The sequence below is a fragment of the Pavona decussata genome, unplaced genomic scaffold (assembly GCF_977016875.1).
Source record: "Pavona decussata unplaced genomic scaffold, jaPavDecu1.1 SCAFFOLD_51, whole genome shotgun sequence".
Taxonomy (NCBI): domain Eukaryota; kingdom Metazoa; phylum Cnidaria; class Anthozoa; order Scleractinia; family Agariciidae; genus Pavona; species Pavona decussata.
The window spans coordinates 2,752,501-2,769,518 of record NW_028145473.1 but is presented as its reverse complement, the minus strand read 5'-3'; the positions used below and the strand labels follow the sequence as shown (position 1 = coordinate 2,769,518).

Genomic DNA, 17,018 nt, shown 5'->3' with positions numbered 1-17,018 from the left:
GCCACACAATTAAAATAATCGAACGATGTACATAATTAATACTAACGCAAGAAACGTTTGAGGAAAACAAAATATATGACTTGTAAAGAATTGCTAATAAAAATAAAGCGTACATAAACAAACTGATTTGGAAGAAGTGTTGCTCAAAATTCGCTCTTGTGCAATACTGCACAAGTAATCCCAGCGGACATGAAGACATCGCGCAGATGATTTTTTGCGCTGTGCTCGCAAATGTGGAATAAAAAAGGTCTCATCACACTGCCATTTTACAAAATACAAAATACAAGGTTAGCAAAGCGGAAACCAAACTAAGCGACAGGAACCTCTCTTCCGTCAATATAAAGTTTTCCCTTAGTGAAACGCACCTTTTTACCATCTTCATACGCCTTTCTCATAGTTGGCAATGCTTTCTTGCGGGCATCAAAGTCACTAGGTGTAAAGTCTTCTACAATTTTTACCCCTTGTAGTATTTCCTTTCCATCTGCACTCTTTGCTGCTTGTAATAATCTTCTTTTAAAAGGCCTGCTGTAAAGCTTCGCGATAATAGGCCTTGGCTCATCGTCTCGTTTCTTCCCGGTGCGGTGGGCTTTCTCTACCTCGGCTGCTACATCTTCGAAGCCAAGAGAGGTGATGAAATCCAAAATTATCGACATACAGTCTTCGCCTTCATCCTCGTTAACACCAAGTACACGAATATTAAATTCTCTAGAATACCGTTCTAGATGTTCCAACCTTTTTTTAAGATCGTCATTGCTTCTACGAAGATTATCTACCTCTTCGGCATTGAAGCTCACAAAGTTCAAGGATTCCTTCATGTTGTCGACATCGGCTTCTAGTTGCTGTTGCTTGGTCTTCAAACCATCTATTTCGTCAACTTTGAACATGACGCTTTCAATTTTTTGCAGCCTTTCGTTTGTGTTTCTTTGGAAGTCCTTTAAATCATCACTAAGTTTGGTTATTTGACCTGTGAGGTCAAGTCTCATCGATTTCAGTTCTTCGAGTACTTTGGCACTGGCCATGTTCGACTCGCTAATGTTTACAGCTTTCTTCTCCGAGTAGTTTTGCTGCTTATTGCTTCCTTCAGGCGCTAAGATTTTTCCAGATCGAAGACGACTTCCTGACATGAAGCATGGTAATCAAAGGCAACAAAATTTTGGACAGTTTGAGTTAAAATCAAAACTTTTTGCGGAGCTCAGCACGGCACGTCTTACTCCATGCTATTCCCCCGAGAATTTCTCATGTAGCAACGTGATAAAAAAAACTGCTGGGGATAACTTACCCCATAACTGCGTGATGGGTTTTTTTGGTAAAGATTTTGACAGGGACAGTTGAGGATTTAATTACCCACAAGTGTTATTTGATTTCATGTCAAACAATTTGCTTACTTTAAAAACCAGGTACAGATGGCTAGGGACTGCAAAAACATTTTTTTCCTGTTGAATAAATTATTAGACTTACGAAATTTATTGCATTCAACAATTACATAGAAAGAACGCACTCCTTACACAGATTGGAGTCGAGATTGTATGGAACAACCAACCTTGATTGCCATGAATGAAAGGATGTTGGGACATGAATCTGGCACCCCCTGCAGATTGTGTAGGGGCAGATGATATCATCACCAACTTGGCAAAGGAGGGAGAACCTAGGATCGGGGTCAACAAAATGCACTCTCTAATCCAGTTTTGATTATTACTAGTTTTCATACATATAAAGTAGCAAAAGGAACAAGTGATTGTCATGTTGACTTTGCAATATCAAGAATAAGAGCCAGACAATTGCAATTACTGCTGTGGTTTTCCTGAACAAAACAGTATCACTTTGCACTCTCAAAACAAAAGAATTAATGTGATTGACAGGAAGTTATGAAAGGTTCATGTTTTTCCTATCCCTTCCAAAATAAATGGGAAAATTATACTGCATTCTTACATGTAGATTAAGTTAAGATCAAGAACGACATCTTGACAGTCTAGTAAATCAATATCAAAGGCTGATGGAACTGAGCAACTAGTTTGAGTTTATACAAAAACCAAAATAAACAGCTTATGTGTACTAGAATAGCTATCAACCTGGGAAAAACAAATTTTTAAAATGAGATTTTTAATCTAATTTATTGAATTAATCAGCTACAAGTACAGTATTTCAAAGAAAATAGAAAAATGACACAAAGCTAACTTGACTTGAAATATTTATCCTGTATTCAAACATCTCCAATGTGCATCTCCCTCAAATAGAACCTAAACATCAACGAAAAAAATCACTCAATTTGACTAGAAAACGATGACATTTAAAATATTTTTTAGGTCCCCATGATCAATGACTCGTTTTTAACTCGTGAATGCGCGTAGCGCAATGAACGAGTTATAGCGATAGTTGACTGTCGACTTGGTTGGTTAGTTGGTCGGTCGGTCGGTCGGTCGGTCGGTTTTGTCGTTAACTTTCGGGCGTGCGCAGTGAATGAGTTTAAATTCAATTAGTGGAAAAAACACGCGAACATTTGTTGTTCACGGCGCATCAGGAAATTCTTATTCAATATGTAGAGAATAACTTGACGATCATTTAATGCAAGAATGGAGATTCTTCTTTCAATCTGAGCAAAGTTACAAGTTTTTTCAGTTTTTCAGAAAGTCCGGGATGGTAAACTCAATTAGTGAAAAAAAAAAAACGCGAAAATTTTTTTCACGACGCGTCAGAATTCTCTCATTCATTCTGTAGAGAATAATTTGACAATCATTTTAGTATAAGAATGGAGATTTTTCGTTGAATCTGAGCAAAGTTATGGGATTTTTCGTTTTTTCTACGAAGTGCGGTATCTTTTGAGAATTAAAAATAATTTAATTTAGAAATAATTTAATTAAAAAATAATTTAATTTGTCATTTTTCACGCGAAAGCGAAGCGTGCCATGTCACGCATCATTGACGTCGTAAACAAAATTATGCAAATTTCTGGTGAAATGAACACTTTAAGATCTTGTCAGCTTTCATAGAGGTTTCAAAGGGAAAAAATGTTTCATTTTCGAAATTTACAACTGGTAATTTATGGGAAAGCAAAAGGACGCGGTCGATAAATAATTCTTATTTAGCAAGAGCTTGTCATAGTTCATTATTTTTACTTGAGGATTGCGTGGACTGAATTCCAAAGGAAAAATATCACGCATTTATGTCGGGCATGAAATGTAATGCGATACTTTGTTGAACAGATTTTCCTTTGTGAGATCGGCTTGCCCTACAGTAATTTTGTAATTTTAATTCCCAAAAAAACTTCACTTGCCCATCGGGCAAGTGATGGTTAGAATCCACTAGCCTGATCACAAAATCCAGTAGCCCCGGACTATCGGGGACACGAATTTGCATGACGTAGCTGCACATGGCGTGCTTCTATGAACTTTGAATAAAAAAACACGTGATTTTTTTTAATCGGCGCATCAGAATAATCGGCTTATTCAATCTGTACAGAATAATTTGACAATCATTTTTATAGTACAAGAATGGTTATTTTTCGTTACATAATCGGGCAAAGATATAATTTCTTTTAGCTTTCAAGGAAGTTTCCGTAGCCGTCTAAATTTCAATTACTATGTGTCATCTGCATTCACGAGTTGGCTCACAGGAGCCTTTGATTTAATTGGTCGCAGTTTGAAACGATATTGTGCATATTATGTAATATAACCGACCACATAAATTCATATAACACGAGACTGGCCTTCTATTGTCCGTATGCAATTTTAACATCTTGATTAAACATCAAAGGTTTCTGTTAGAAAATTCCTCCCTCTAGTAGTCCTAGTACAAAGGTGTGCATCCATACACAAACTGATAAAGATTTGAAGTAAGTACTTACCTCCTAGATTGACAGAGCCGTCGGACCTTTTGCCTTTCGCCGACACAGCAAAACCCCCTTCTACTTTTGACATTTATCACACTAAAAATTTCCCTTCAAGCCAACAAATCTGCTGTAGAACGGAACATTTTTCACACAGTCACCCAGGAAAAATAAAATGAGGCGTAGGAAAACTTCGATCGCCTCCAGATTTGAAAACGGTTGCAAAGTTTCCTAGCGCTTAAAAAGATCCTTGATCCACCACGCTTATCAGATGCACCATCCTAATACAGGAAAACGTCTAAACACCAAATCTCTAGAACAAAGCAAAGACAACTAAATTCTCCTATTCGGCCGCCATGTTTGTTTATGAAATTTAAGCTCGCGCTTGTGTACGAAGAATCTGGGCCCAGTTGCTGGAAGCATGGTTAGCGCTAACCCGGGTTAAAAAGCATGACAACCTATAGGTTTTAATACCTCTTAACCAATGGTTAGCGCTAACCATGCTTCGAGCAACTCAGCCCTGGGTACTAGCAATCTTGGTTCCTATGCGCGGGGGCTCTGGGGACGAGATTGGGGCACCTTATCAGAAACGCCCTCTGTTACGACAAATCAGCATTAAATAGTTGTGCCCTCGGTATTACATTATTATTGTTGTTGGGTAGTTTGCTGCATATGCACTAAAAGTATATATAACTGCAGAAAGGATGAGGAACTGGTAAGGTTACTACGTTCATATGATAAGCAGATTTCTATAAATGCTATGAAAATAATTGGAGCTCCGTTTTTAGGCTTGGCTAAATATATATATTAATGTGATTATGTGAAAAACGATTATTCTTTGGGAGTCAACCTTAGAAAGATTTACTTGGTTGTGTAAACTTTGGAAAAATATTATTTATTTTTTGTTTACGGCCAAATAGTGTTTTTACAGCGGAATGCCCCAAGGCATCAAGTGAAGAGAATGCTTCACAGGAGATTTCTTCGTTCCTTTTGGGAAGTTTTCCCTTTATAAGTCTCCATGTTTAAAAAGGCTAACATAAAAAAACCTGGTGATATTATCAAATATTGGAGATTGGTTTAGTGTTAGGAATCCAGTTAGAATTAAGACTACAGGTACAATTGGGTTATTAAAATAAACTGGGTGAAAGTGGGCCTTTAAACTCAATTGCCAAGGAAGACTTATTAGTGTGTATTTGACTTTATGTAAACAAATAATACCAAACGAAAGTCCTATAGTCATACCAGCACAAGACTAAGACACTGAATTGTTTTTACTATCCTTAGCTGCTCCTGGGATTGTGTATGCTTCCGTTTGTGTACTTGGTGTCGTTCATATTCAAGGACCCACTTGTAGCTTATGCCTCCACAGTCTTTATCCTGTTTGTCGTGAGTGGGGTAAGATGGTTCATCCTTTTCTAGAGAATTTATGAAATTGTATCATACACTACAAGCGTTTGCAAGTAGAGCTGGGACAGGCATGATAAAGTGCTTCAATAACATTGAAAGGGGGAAAGTTGGGGGGGGGGGAATTAGAATAGCGGGGAATCTATGTCTGTTTTCAACGAAAACGCGTAATATTGGAAAAATTAGCTTAGATTACCGTTTGCCTATCGACTTTGTTTTGCAGCTACTTTCAGCTAGTCATGATTCTCCTTGCAGCGTACCTGTTAGGGCATCCAGCTACAACTTCTTTCCCAACGTCTTTTTGGGTGAAAAGAGGAAAGATGTTGGGAATGGTGCTTATCGTACTGTTGTGTAGCAACCTGCGTGGCAGTCGAGAGGGAGGAAAGGCGAATCTGTTGTACGAGTTAAGCGAGAGAGGGAAAACGAAGTGCCTGGTGGAAGCATGTTCTTTTCGCCGATCTATCCCTCAATTAATATGCTAGTGATAACGTGAGAAACTTCTTTGTGTTAAATAGCATCCAAACAAACCCTTGTCTATTTTGCGTGGGAAGTTCGTGAGCGCATGATTCCCGTTCTCATACAGTATTTCTTTGTATCAGAGATGCGGAAAAACAAAAGTGATATTTGGATTCGACCGGTTTTGTAAACGCTAAAAGTGACCACCTTATGAAGAAAGAGCATAGTTCTAACAACCAGTTCACAATTTATCAAGTGGGAAACGAATCATTGGCATTGTGAGGGCTGAACGCTTCAAGAATGTTGCGGGAATTACATTAATCGATTCTCTGGGTTCTTCACAACTTGCGTGCGATGTCCCTGCCGAGCTTCAAAATAAAATAAATAAATAAAAATCCAACCCGGCATTTCTTTGCACTCGTTGAATTTTCATTACCCAGCTTCTGCACTCGATTCACTAGCTACCTACCAACATTTTGTTGCCCACTCTTCGGGGTGAAATTCTAACTCGTGCGGATACGAATGTTGTAATGTTTATTAATTTTTTTTGTCTTGCAGGCATTGCTTGCTACGCAGTATATATTGACTGCACAACTGGACTGTAAGGCGGATATAGTTTACTATATTAGCTTATTCAACCCAACGTTTTCGTAAGTGTTACTGGCTTATTTAGTTCCTCCCTATGAATTGTTAACGTAACATATCAAACACGAGGAAGAGTGTTTCGTCCAATTTCCAGACGCCAAGAAGCAGGTTGTAAAAACGAGGTGCTACCGAGTTTTTTTTTTTTTTTTAACTAACTTCGGTCAATCGCTCTCTCAAGTGTTTGATACAGTTTCTTGAACTATTAATAATTCTTGGAAAATTTCAAAATTAAAGTCTACCAAATTTTGTGATAATTGAGATCACATTTCCAAGCTTCTTTCACGGTAGTGATCTCCTTTGTTAGGGCAAAATTTGGGCAGTGTTTTGTGCAGACCAATATGCAGTGACAGTTGCAAGAAGGGGGATACCAGGCAACAGTGTTGCAATTATCTGCGACATGAAATTACTGAGACACATCCAAACCAGTTACTCGCACTCAAACCTCCGTACCATTCTAACTATTAATAATCTAGGAATAGGGAACATTTATTCATTACGTGCTCCTATGCTACGACTTTCTGGCTGGACTTTATTTGTTGGTGCAAAAAAATAAATATAGACTTAGAGGAACTTTCTAATACTGATATTCTTTTGGGAATCTGGGAGAGAAAGGACGATTTTCTTTTATTAAATCATCTTGTAATTTTAGCTAAGCAATATATCTATGATTGTCGCCAAAAAGGTACCCATCCTTCTTTTAGAATATTCACCAATAAGATCAACTACGTTTATCGATTAGAATGGCAAATAACGAGGTCAAATAAGAACGAGTCCAGTCACAAACTTAAATGGAAAAAATATAGACTGTACGCTTTAGATTCTTTATAACGGTATAGTGCTCTCGTTTTTTCTCCCTTAGTGATAAACTGTAGAAAACTAGGTTAATAAATAAAAATGATATGTGTTATAAAAATAACTAGCATAACTAACAAAGTGTTGTATTTATAGTTAGTATTTTAGTATTGTAGTAATGTTACTATAAATAGATATAAATAGTGTTACGCATTGTTAGAAATTTAGTTTTGTAAGTAATGTTAGTATTGTAAGCAGTGTTAGTGTTGTAAGTAATGTGTGGTACTTCAATGAAGGAAAAAAAAGAGTGCGTTCGATGATATCGATCCCAGGCTCTCTCTCCTTTGTAGTATGACGTCATCCGCCTCTGCAAAATTTGTGGGGGATGCCAGATAGGTGTCTTATTATTCATTCATTTGTTGATCGACTGCCCATACAATCTTGACTGCAATCTGTGATAGGAGTGCGTTCTTTCTACGTCGAATGCAACAACATGACAGTAGGCTTTACCTAATTAATGCAACACGAAGACCTGTCAAAACCAATATTTCTGAAAATGAAATTAGCATTCATACTCCTAGTGGAATCAACGGATGCTTTTTATTAAACTTTTTCTGTTGTTTTCTCTTTTTAAGTTACCAAGTTTTCACTAATAGTATAGCTCCTTCATATGATACATACCGAGTACGGTGGAGATTTCCTTGACTCTCTTGTAACGTCGTTACGTTCACTTGTCCAATTTACCTTTTCCACATTGGTAATAAAGCCAGTTTTTCTAGTTGTGAAATGCTTGACGAGTTGGTATTGTTGTTCTTTTTGTTTACAGCCTGGCCGCCAAGGTCATGGGCGTCAATCAGACCAATTTTCATGAGATATTCTGCCAGGGGTAAGTGATGTACAGTTATCTAGACCAATGCCTCAAACAAGATAGCACAAGAAATTCCGTTTTAAAAAGGAATAGCAGCATATTTTTCGTTTCACGCCTTTTGGGTGTAAATTGTTTGTCCTGTCATTTGGTTCACTTGAGCATCAAGGAAAATGAATGTCCTTTCAGATGTCGTTAAACTAAATTCCACCTTCCTTCTGCCATATTGCGCATATCAGACAATAGCTACTGTTCTATTGTTTTTCAGAGGCATTTGCCTGACAAACCATCCTCGGAACCCAGCAGCAGTCAATCGGAGGGCGGGGAAAGGCGCAACGGAAAGTTTTCAACAACGTTCGTTAAACCTTTCGTCGCGCCATTCTGCCCGCCCCTCGTCTGACTGCTGCTGAGTCTCCAAGGATGCTTACATACTTGACATCATGTATTTAGTGGTTTTGACAAAAACTCAATTATATCAGTCAGGAAGATATTAGGCAAGGTCTCTCTTTCTCCTCTTCTTGTTTCTTCTTCTTGCTGTTGTTGATGTTCTTAATTATTGTTGTTGTTGTTGTACTTGTCGTTGTTGTTGTTCTTCTCTTCTCTTCTTCTTCTTCTTGTTTGTTTTGTTCTTCCTCTTCTTCAAATCTACTCTACTAAAATGTGATTGAGATTTAATTGCTAACACGACAGATGTTAACAGAATGTTAACTTCATTCTTATTGTTACTATTTTAGGAACTCCTCCAACTGGCGAAAAACCAAGGACGCTCTTGATTGGGACCCTTCGGGGGTGCGCTGGGCGGCACTCTACATGTTCCTTGAAGCTGTTGTATCGTTTGCAGTGATCATTCTCATTGAGGTACACTTTGCATTCAGACTGAATTAAGTCTGTTCGGTCTGTTATCCGTATTGGTGTTGTATTGATAAGGCCGCTATATTTGTGTTCGTTTGTTGTGTGTTGTTGTTGTCCAGGACATAATTAAGGAGTATTTTCCTGTTTATGACACTAGAAGAAAGAGTTTGATGTTGAAATGACAGTTTGTTTTTCTTGCTGTTTGTCAGTCTTATATTGTGTTGGTTGTTTTTTTTTTTTTTTTTTTGCTTGTTTTTTCGTGTTTGAACATTTATCACTTTCCATGATGTACTGCTGTCGTAGATTACATTATTAGATTATTATTTCCCAGACTTTTCTACGATGACATTGTGAATAGCGAAAAAAAATTTTTTCCATTATCTATACACCCGAATGAGTACAACGGCCCTTACATAGTAAGTTGGAACTTACAATGTATCCTTTGTTACTTTTTGGAATGTGTTCGATAGATGAATTTTTTCGTGCGAGCAAAAGTAAAGACGTCTTCGGAGGCACTTGTAAACCACAGGGAGGAGACAGAGGTACAACATTTAGTTTTGTATGCATGCATATAATGAAACTTTAATCTCTCTCTCTCTCTCTCTCTCTCTCTCTCTCTCTCTCTCTCTCTCTCTCTCTCTCTCTCTCTCTCTCTCTCTCTCTCTCTCTCTCTCTCTCTCTCTTGGCCTTAACAACTGTTTCGCAAATACTGCTCCCCTTATGCTGGCGTGCACGTGGGTTTCTCTACAGTTGCCAATAACATTTTGGTCTCCGAACCTATATTTCGTCCACAATGCTTAGTCCCAGAAATTCAATTCATCGGCAACAGGGTTTAAAAAATGCAGGATTAAGAAATACATTAGGAAATGGTTTTGAAAAATAGCTTTGGGGTCCGAAAACTCTTTGGCTTTTTGAAAAGCAGGCCTGCGATCGTTCAGAGAAGAGGGAAGTTTTCCCAGGTAGAGACCCTTGAATGTTTCTTACCTTTCAGGAAGAGATCATTGACTGCATTTCAACTTCTGTCCCTTTGTTTGTGGTTGTCAACCTTTCAGAGATGTTCAATCAAAGACTTTTAGTAGGGTTTGCTAGTTCCTTGTCAGAAGTAGGAAAGGCGAGGTTTTAGCTGCGCAGAGGTTTTCTTTCGACAGAAACTGCACGTGCAATTTTCAAAATTTCGAATTCCAGTACAGTTTTGAATAAGGAGGGAAAGTTTCTCTTGATTCATATCAATATGCCGTTGTTGGGTACGTTTATTAGGATGAAGACGTGTTTAATGAGCGCATGCGTATAGCTAATCAGCGTGACAGTGAGGCTCAGGCTGAAGCGGTGGTACTGAAAGATTTAACAAAGGTTAGTTGATCAACTCTCCTTGTGAAAGATCCCTTCCTTCCCTCTTTTGTGCTTGAATATTGGTAAATATAAAGCACACTTTCTAAAGTCGCTTCACTTTCTTTATCAACCGACACCATTTTATGCCCTTGAATTAAAGTAACGTGAAAAGTGCAACGGATTCAATAAAATGAAATACAGGTTGTTAGCATTTACGTTCATTGAACCTCGATTGGAAATGTCTATTGTCAAGGAACGCGTTCGATTTCAAATTAAGGTTGGCTCGTCAAAGGACCCCCAAGTGGCCTGGAACTTGTAGCAGTTGGGACCAGACTAAGTCGTCCGAAACTATTCCAAGAGAACGGAGTAAAACAGCGAGCTCCATTTACCTTGCGACTAGAGTTTCCCGATTTTCTTTGCCAGTCTTTCAACTATCATACTGAATGAAAGGATTCGTCAAAAGCATGAAAGTTGTTTAAAATAGGGACGAGCTTAGTTTCCCCGATACATTTTTGAGTATTGTTTCAGCGTTCACATACACCAACTTGAGTTTGCCAAAACTGGTTTGCAAAAGTTGCATTTACATTTACTCTCGTTTGGTTATTCCCCTGTTTTTTTTTTTTTTTTTTTTTTTTTCTTTCAGGTCTACCGTGGTGCTCCTGTTGCTGTAGTTGATCACCTTCATCTGGGAATTCCGCGTGGGGAGTGTTTTGGGCTTCTGGGAATCAACGGTACGTCAACTGATGCCATCCACATTCTTTTTAGCACCTTATTTAACTATTAGTTGCGTGCAGTGAATAATTTGTTTTCACAGGTGGATAAGAAAATGTCACATTTTTAACCTATTTGTTCTTGCTTTTAAAGGGGCACTGTCACGGAGATTTCTCTGTGTTTCGGTCGAAACTGCTCAAATTTTTGACAGGATACCTTTCCTCTCACATCAAATTGCTATTAGAGCACCGAGAATAAAATATTAAGTGGTTTCTCCTGGGAAGAACAAACTATAATCATTTTTTATACCGATTTCGCCAAATACGCTGGAAGAACTTGAAACATTTGGCAATTTTTTTTTTCAAGTTTTAATCCATTTCAATCTTGGCCATCTGCGGCCAAAGATAACTAACACTAGTTTCTGTGTAGTAGTAGGGATACTGTTAACAAAAACCTGAACCATTATTTTAACGATTCCGTCGATGCAAATGTGTTTTTTTTTTTTTTGGCTATTCAAAGTAACATCACAAACAGGTGACACTGCCCAGTTTACTAGAAAATTCCAAGAATCTTAAAATTACGTCTCTTACTGGCTGCTGCCAGGAGATGGCTCTGCCAATAGTTGTGTCTAGCATTGTTTGTTTTCTATTCTCTTCCTGTAACGAGTAAGTAAAATTATCATTCGACGGCGAACAATTAATGAAAATAAAATGTCAAAAGGGATTAAAGAATCAATGAAGTTGTTAGTATTGTCAATAAATAAAACGTCGGCCCTTGCAAGTTATTTTAAAGTGAGTTAAATACTGCTCCTTGTCAGTTGTTAAGGTGGCAGGCCAGACAAGTCAGTTTGTGAATGATCTACGCCATCGTTAGGTAATTAGAAGGAATGACGTATAACTAGTCCTCCAAACTGATGGATTCTCTTATTGAACTGGCCAATCTTGACGTCCATTTCTGACTCTAGCTGTGAGATATTCCTTTGTTTAAGATTAACATTTAATGTCACCATTCAAATTACGATGTTAGTTTCAATGTTATTTAAGAACCGACCTAATTTCTCCCCAAATGGGACAGGTGCTGGCAAGACCACAACATTCAGCATGTTAACAGGAGATTTGAGTATTACTGATGGGACTGCTTTCTTAGATGGATTCAACATCCAGACAAATCTGAAAGAGGTATGCTGTCGCATTTACAGGATTACTCATTTCTATAGACATACTGGGAATCCAAATAAAATATTACGCTGGGAAGCTTCGTTAATTGTCGTGTTCCTCCGTTCCCTATTAAGCCGTTTAGTGTAATCATGATTTAATACTCTGTCCAGGTCAAATTTTAACTGTAGTAAGATGTACCATGGGAGAAAGATTGGAGGCAAAACACGCTTGAGATTTGTTTCGTATGTTGTCGCAATTCTTCATGTTTATCTTTATCGCTCGTTGCTTGACCATTTTCTTTCTTTTCTTGTTACCCGCAGGTTCAACAGAGAATTGGCTATTGTCCTCAGGTAATAGCTGGGTAAAATTCCTTATGAGGCATTGTACTATTTCGCACTGTAAAGGTACAACTCTGAAGAACAAGAAAAACACAAGAGACATAATAAGTCAGAGGTTGTATACTAACAACGCAAATAAAGAAAAACCAAGCTGTCAGCAAACTCAGTACTTTGATAAAGGCACCGAGCTGGTGCCAAGGATACGCGTTATTATTGTTTTAATTCATTGATTTAGTTTGCTTGTTCTTGCTTGAATTTCGATCCAGGTAACTGCCCATCTCACATTAACTATATGACTATAGAAACGTTTATTGGAAAAATTATAAGAATCTCAAAATCTCCATGTTGGTTGTTTGTCTGAATTAAGTCATGCAAATGTCATCCAGTTTAGGATGTGTTATTGTGAATTTATTTTTTAACAGTTTGATGCTTTGATTGAACTTTTAACTGGTCGTGAGATGCTTACAATGTATGCTCGGCTTCGTGGAGTCCCTGACAACAAAATCAAAGACGTTGTATCGCACGCCGTTCAGATTGTACACCTTAAAAAGTGGGCAGATTCTCTTTGTGGAAACTACAGGTACGGTACAGATGCCTTTACTTTTACCGATAGTAATTCAGACTGTTAAGGGCTTAAAAGTAAATAATGAGAACAGGAACGCCGCCACCTTCGCTGTCATTTTTTTCTACTTTGTTTTTTGGTTTCCCTCTCAATCAGCCGTGTCAATGTTTCTTATCCATAGTATAACGCTCTTAAGGTCGCAATTTTCATGAGTAGCACAGCTATTACCTTTAGGTGTATTTTACATTTTTAACAATAGTAATTGTTGATGTGTCTGTAGTGGCGGCAACAGAAGAAAGCTGAGCACAGCGATTGCTTTAATTGGAAATCCACCCATTGTGTTTCTGGTAAGTCTTTACAACATTTTATTCTAGAAATCTATACTTTAAACATCATGGCTAGCACATTAAATCTCCCGTAAATACAGAAAGATTTATTCGACATATTCGGCCTAAATACGTGAAAGAATTTTCCGTTTCTATTTTGGCATTAGAGGATTGCAGGTACTAGTGTGTATGAAATAATTCAAGGATATGAACAGATGGCTTCCCGTCAGGCTCAGGTTTAAAGCTGTAAGCAATTGGTGAGTTTTTGGGAACCACACGAAAGTAGCCTCAATGATCTATCTGCGCTTGCGCCCCTACCAGTCTTCACGGTTTTGTTTTTTCCTGTTTAACCAACATTAAAGGAACTCTGTCACAGTGATATTGATTGTGTTCTTGAAAATGAAGGCAGAACACGTCATCGATTTTCAGCGATTTGGATGACACAGCGATAAGACTAGTACTCTTTGCATGTAAAAGGATAACGTTTTGAAAGTGTTCCAAATTGCTGTCATAGTCCCCATAAATGCCCCCCCCCCCCCCCCCCAATTGAATGTGGTTGTCGGTGAACATGTTACCCCTTGCTGCAATCCAGTTAACGTCGATCATAGTTCAAAAGACTGAGATTACAGGTGTTAAATAGGTGTAGGTGAAAGTTTGTTTCAAATAGCAAGAAAGTCCAGATAGGAAGAAGTATGCTCCAGTTTGAGACAGCACGATGCTCTTGGTAGTAGTGGTCTGGAGTGCACATGTCTCACTCATCTATCTTGTGTATCTAATCTAATTTGTTATATTGGTTCTAGGATGAGCCCACCACTGGCATGGACCCAGTTGCTCGCCGCTTCCTTTGGAACACATTGATGGGTGTAATGAGAGGAGGCCGCTCTATTGTGCTTACGTCACACAGGTAAGCAACATGGCATACTCCGACATGTGCCTCCAAAACGTTACAATGAAGGATTAAACGGAGGTCAATGGTGCTCACCATTTACACCGAAAACCCAGAATTTCCAGTTAGAAAATCAAATGGCACGCGTCTTCCCATTTACTGATCTTGCTGGGCTTTCCATTTTTCTTTTTTTTTTTTAGCATTAAATTTCCTACTAGGTGGTTTGTGTTCATGGTAAGACCTTAGGGCACCTGGAAATGTTCTTGAGGTTTAAAATTTTACGTTTAAACCTCAGGAACTACTTATTTTTTGTTTGATTTGTTTTCAGTCTGTTAATCATCTTCGTTCCAGTATAACCCATTTGATAGTCCTTTGGCATTTGTCTAACTCCTCATCCCAACCCGTGAAGAGGCCCTCATAACCCCTATTAGTCAAAGTGAGAACTAACGGTACACTCTGTCTACTTAGTATTATTGCCAAGCTAATTAATAATACTGAATTATGAATTAATCCCTCTTTCGACATAAGGTAAGCTTTTCTTTATTTGAATTCGAATTAGCATGGAGGAGTGCGAAGCTTTGTGTACAAGACTGGCTATCATGGTGAATGGGCAGTTTAAATGTTTAGGATCCATTCAACATCTCAAGAGCAGGTAAGACAAGCTCAGTGTGATGGCTTTTTTGTTCACATGAGTGAAGCGCATGCCAGTTTTGGCAAGCTCGAACTCTAGTCACACAGGATATTTAAAATGGCCACAATGCCCCGTTCATTTCTTAACTTCAATGTGGTCTTACAGGGAGGACACCTAAGGTACACATCAAATACCTTACCTCTAATCAAGTTTTCACACAAATAGCTTTTGGGTTGGTTTCTGTTTTCTGGCAGAAATGACACATGTAGTGTTTACCTTGCTGGGGTTAATCCGGGCTACATTCTACGCAACAGTATCGCTTTTAACATTGCTACCTTGTAATGATGACTGTGTACCTGTTCTCATAGGTAAGGGTCAAAAGTAATTAGCTTTGGTGTCACAATGACGTTCGTCTGCCTACTTCTCCAGAATCATTCATCTGGATTCTTTTCTTTTTCCAGCCTGATGTGAGCACGGCTCATTCAGATAAATATGAAAGAAAGCGAATATTTAAGAGCCGTCCTCTGTAAATATCGACTATCATCGTTTGGACGGAAAAAAATGAAATCCCTCAAACTTTCTCAGAAGAATGGTCTATATAAGTGATTCACATAAATATAACTTTCAGCTCAGTTCGATTCGTATTTTAGCTGTAGTGCGACCATCTTGGTTTTACCACTCTGAGAGGGCTTTCAGCGGCCATTTTAGGCCACACTTTTGAGAATTTGCCTTACAAAGAAAGCGTTACAAATCCGAACAAAATCTCATTATTCGAGACAAGCAAATGTTTGTTGTTGTGTTGAGAAGCTTTTTTGGGAATTTGATCGAAATCTGATTTTTTGACAAAATTTTGAATTTCTTCCCTATTGAACTACTCTTCAAGTGCCAAAAAAATGGCTGACTTTAAAGGAAAATATCGCTAAAGATACATCAGTTGGCATCTAAAAACAGCATCCTGGTTAAAGAGCAATGTCTCGTCTGTAAGAATATGCAATAAAATTTTTGGGCAGTTAAAAAGAGAGAATTATAGAACAAGAAGTTTTAACTGTACTTTTGACAACAAACACCGCCTTCGTAATTAGCATAACAACATGAAAATAACGATTTACTAAGAAACTAATGATAAATTCCACTTACATCGTGAAATATCGAGAACTGGATATTTCAAAATATATCGAATTATAGTTTCAGTCGGATGCAGCCGCATTTTCGATGATTTGTTGTGCAAAATCGCTGTAATACACCGCAGGTGTTAAACTGAGTTCAATACTTCAAAGTCCGTCAGGACAACCATCGGCCGAAAAAATTGCCATCCGCCCCATAAGCTGCCGTGTGCAAGGTGTCAAATATTTCTTTGTTATCCTTAATGACCAGAAATTCCTTCAACAACCATTTAAATCCTGCTTTGAACTGGAGATTCTCGTCAAGAAATCGTTTATGTTCCGTTGACCTTCCCCCGTGATTAAACAATGAGATTGCGTTACAGAAACGCGCGCACATCCAGACGGGCTGGGGTGGGGGCGGGGAGGAAACAAAAATGGAACAGCTCCTTAATTTAAAAAAAAAAGGGGGCCATTTAAGATTACTGTCAAAGCTATGTTGTGGATTTCGGGTATTAAATAGGAAACTGCTGTCCCAGAATAATGTGAAATATGATAAGCCCTTGTGCTCTATTTCTTTGGTTGGGGCGTGGGAGGGGGGGATGGCAAGTAAAACACTAATTTACAGCATCAGTTAATCGTTGCTCTTCTGTTTATGGTTCATACATGTTCACAACTATCCCAAGCTCACTGACAGCTATATATTTGTAATATTAGGTAACAGTGAGAAAGTTATATTCACCGGCACGTAAAATTAATATGAGGGTTTGTATGGGAATACATGCAAATAAACGGCTTACATAGAATTCCAATAAAAAGTGTTGTGTTTGTGTTTTGGAACGTTGTCATAGCGACACGACTGCCGCTGAGGATCAAGCTGTTTACTCTTCAACCCGAACAAATATTCTCGAAACTGCCAGCTAATACACCCAATTGTTAATGTCTCATTCAACATTTGTTCCTTTAATGGGTCAAACGGCTTTCAAAAGCTAAGAGTAAATATGCTTCGCATGATGTGCGAATATTTTGATTTAGGTATTAACAAATAGGTTCCATTTTGCCGTGCGTCTGTACTCTGATAACGCACAGATGACGTCAAAACGTGGTGAGAACAAAGAAGTACGCTACGAGCCGCAGGCGA

At 38.3% G+C, this 17,018-nt stretch overlaps 1 protein-coding gene across 1 annotated transcript in view; it reads left to right on the top strand.

Annotated features, from left to right (window-relative positions):
• LOC146481065 (phospholipid-transporting ATPase ABCA3-like) overlaps positions 1 to 17,018 on the top strand; it is a 112,298-nt gene that overhangs the window by 80,844 nt on the left and 14,436 nt on the right. The window contains exons 28-40 of the mRNA XM_085108728.1: positions 5,108 to 5,218; positions 6,242 to 6,333; positions 7,947 to 8,006; positions 8,720 to 8,843; positions 9,308 to 9,379; positions 10,095 to 10,187; positions 10,810 to 10,897; positions 11,952 to 12,055; positions 12,355 to 12,384; positions 12,795 to 12,952; positions 13,215 to 13,281; positions 14,061 to 14,164; positions 14,706 to 14,798. Of these exons, the coding sequence (XP_084964854.1) occupies positions 5,108 to 5,218; positions 6,242 to 6,333; positions 7,947 to 8,006; positions 8,720 to 8,843; positions 9,308 to 9,379; positions 10,095 to 10,187; positions 10,810 to 10,897; positions 11,952 to 12,055; positions 12,355 to 12,384; positions 12,795 to 12,952; positions 13,215 to 13,281; positions 14,061 to 14,164; positions 14,706 to 14,798 (1,196 nt within the window). The remainder of the gene's footprint in view (positions 1 to 5,107; positions 5,219 to 6,241; positions 6,334 to 7,946; positions 8,007 to 8,719; positions 8,844 to 9,307; positions 9,380 to 10,094; positions 10,188 to 10,809; positions 10,898 to 11,951; positions 12,056 to 12,354; positions 12,385 to 12,794; positions 12,953 to 13,214; positions 13,282 to 14,060; positions 14,165 to 14,705; positions 14,799 to 17,018) is intronic.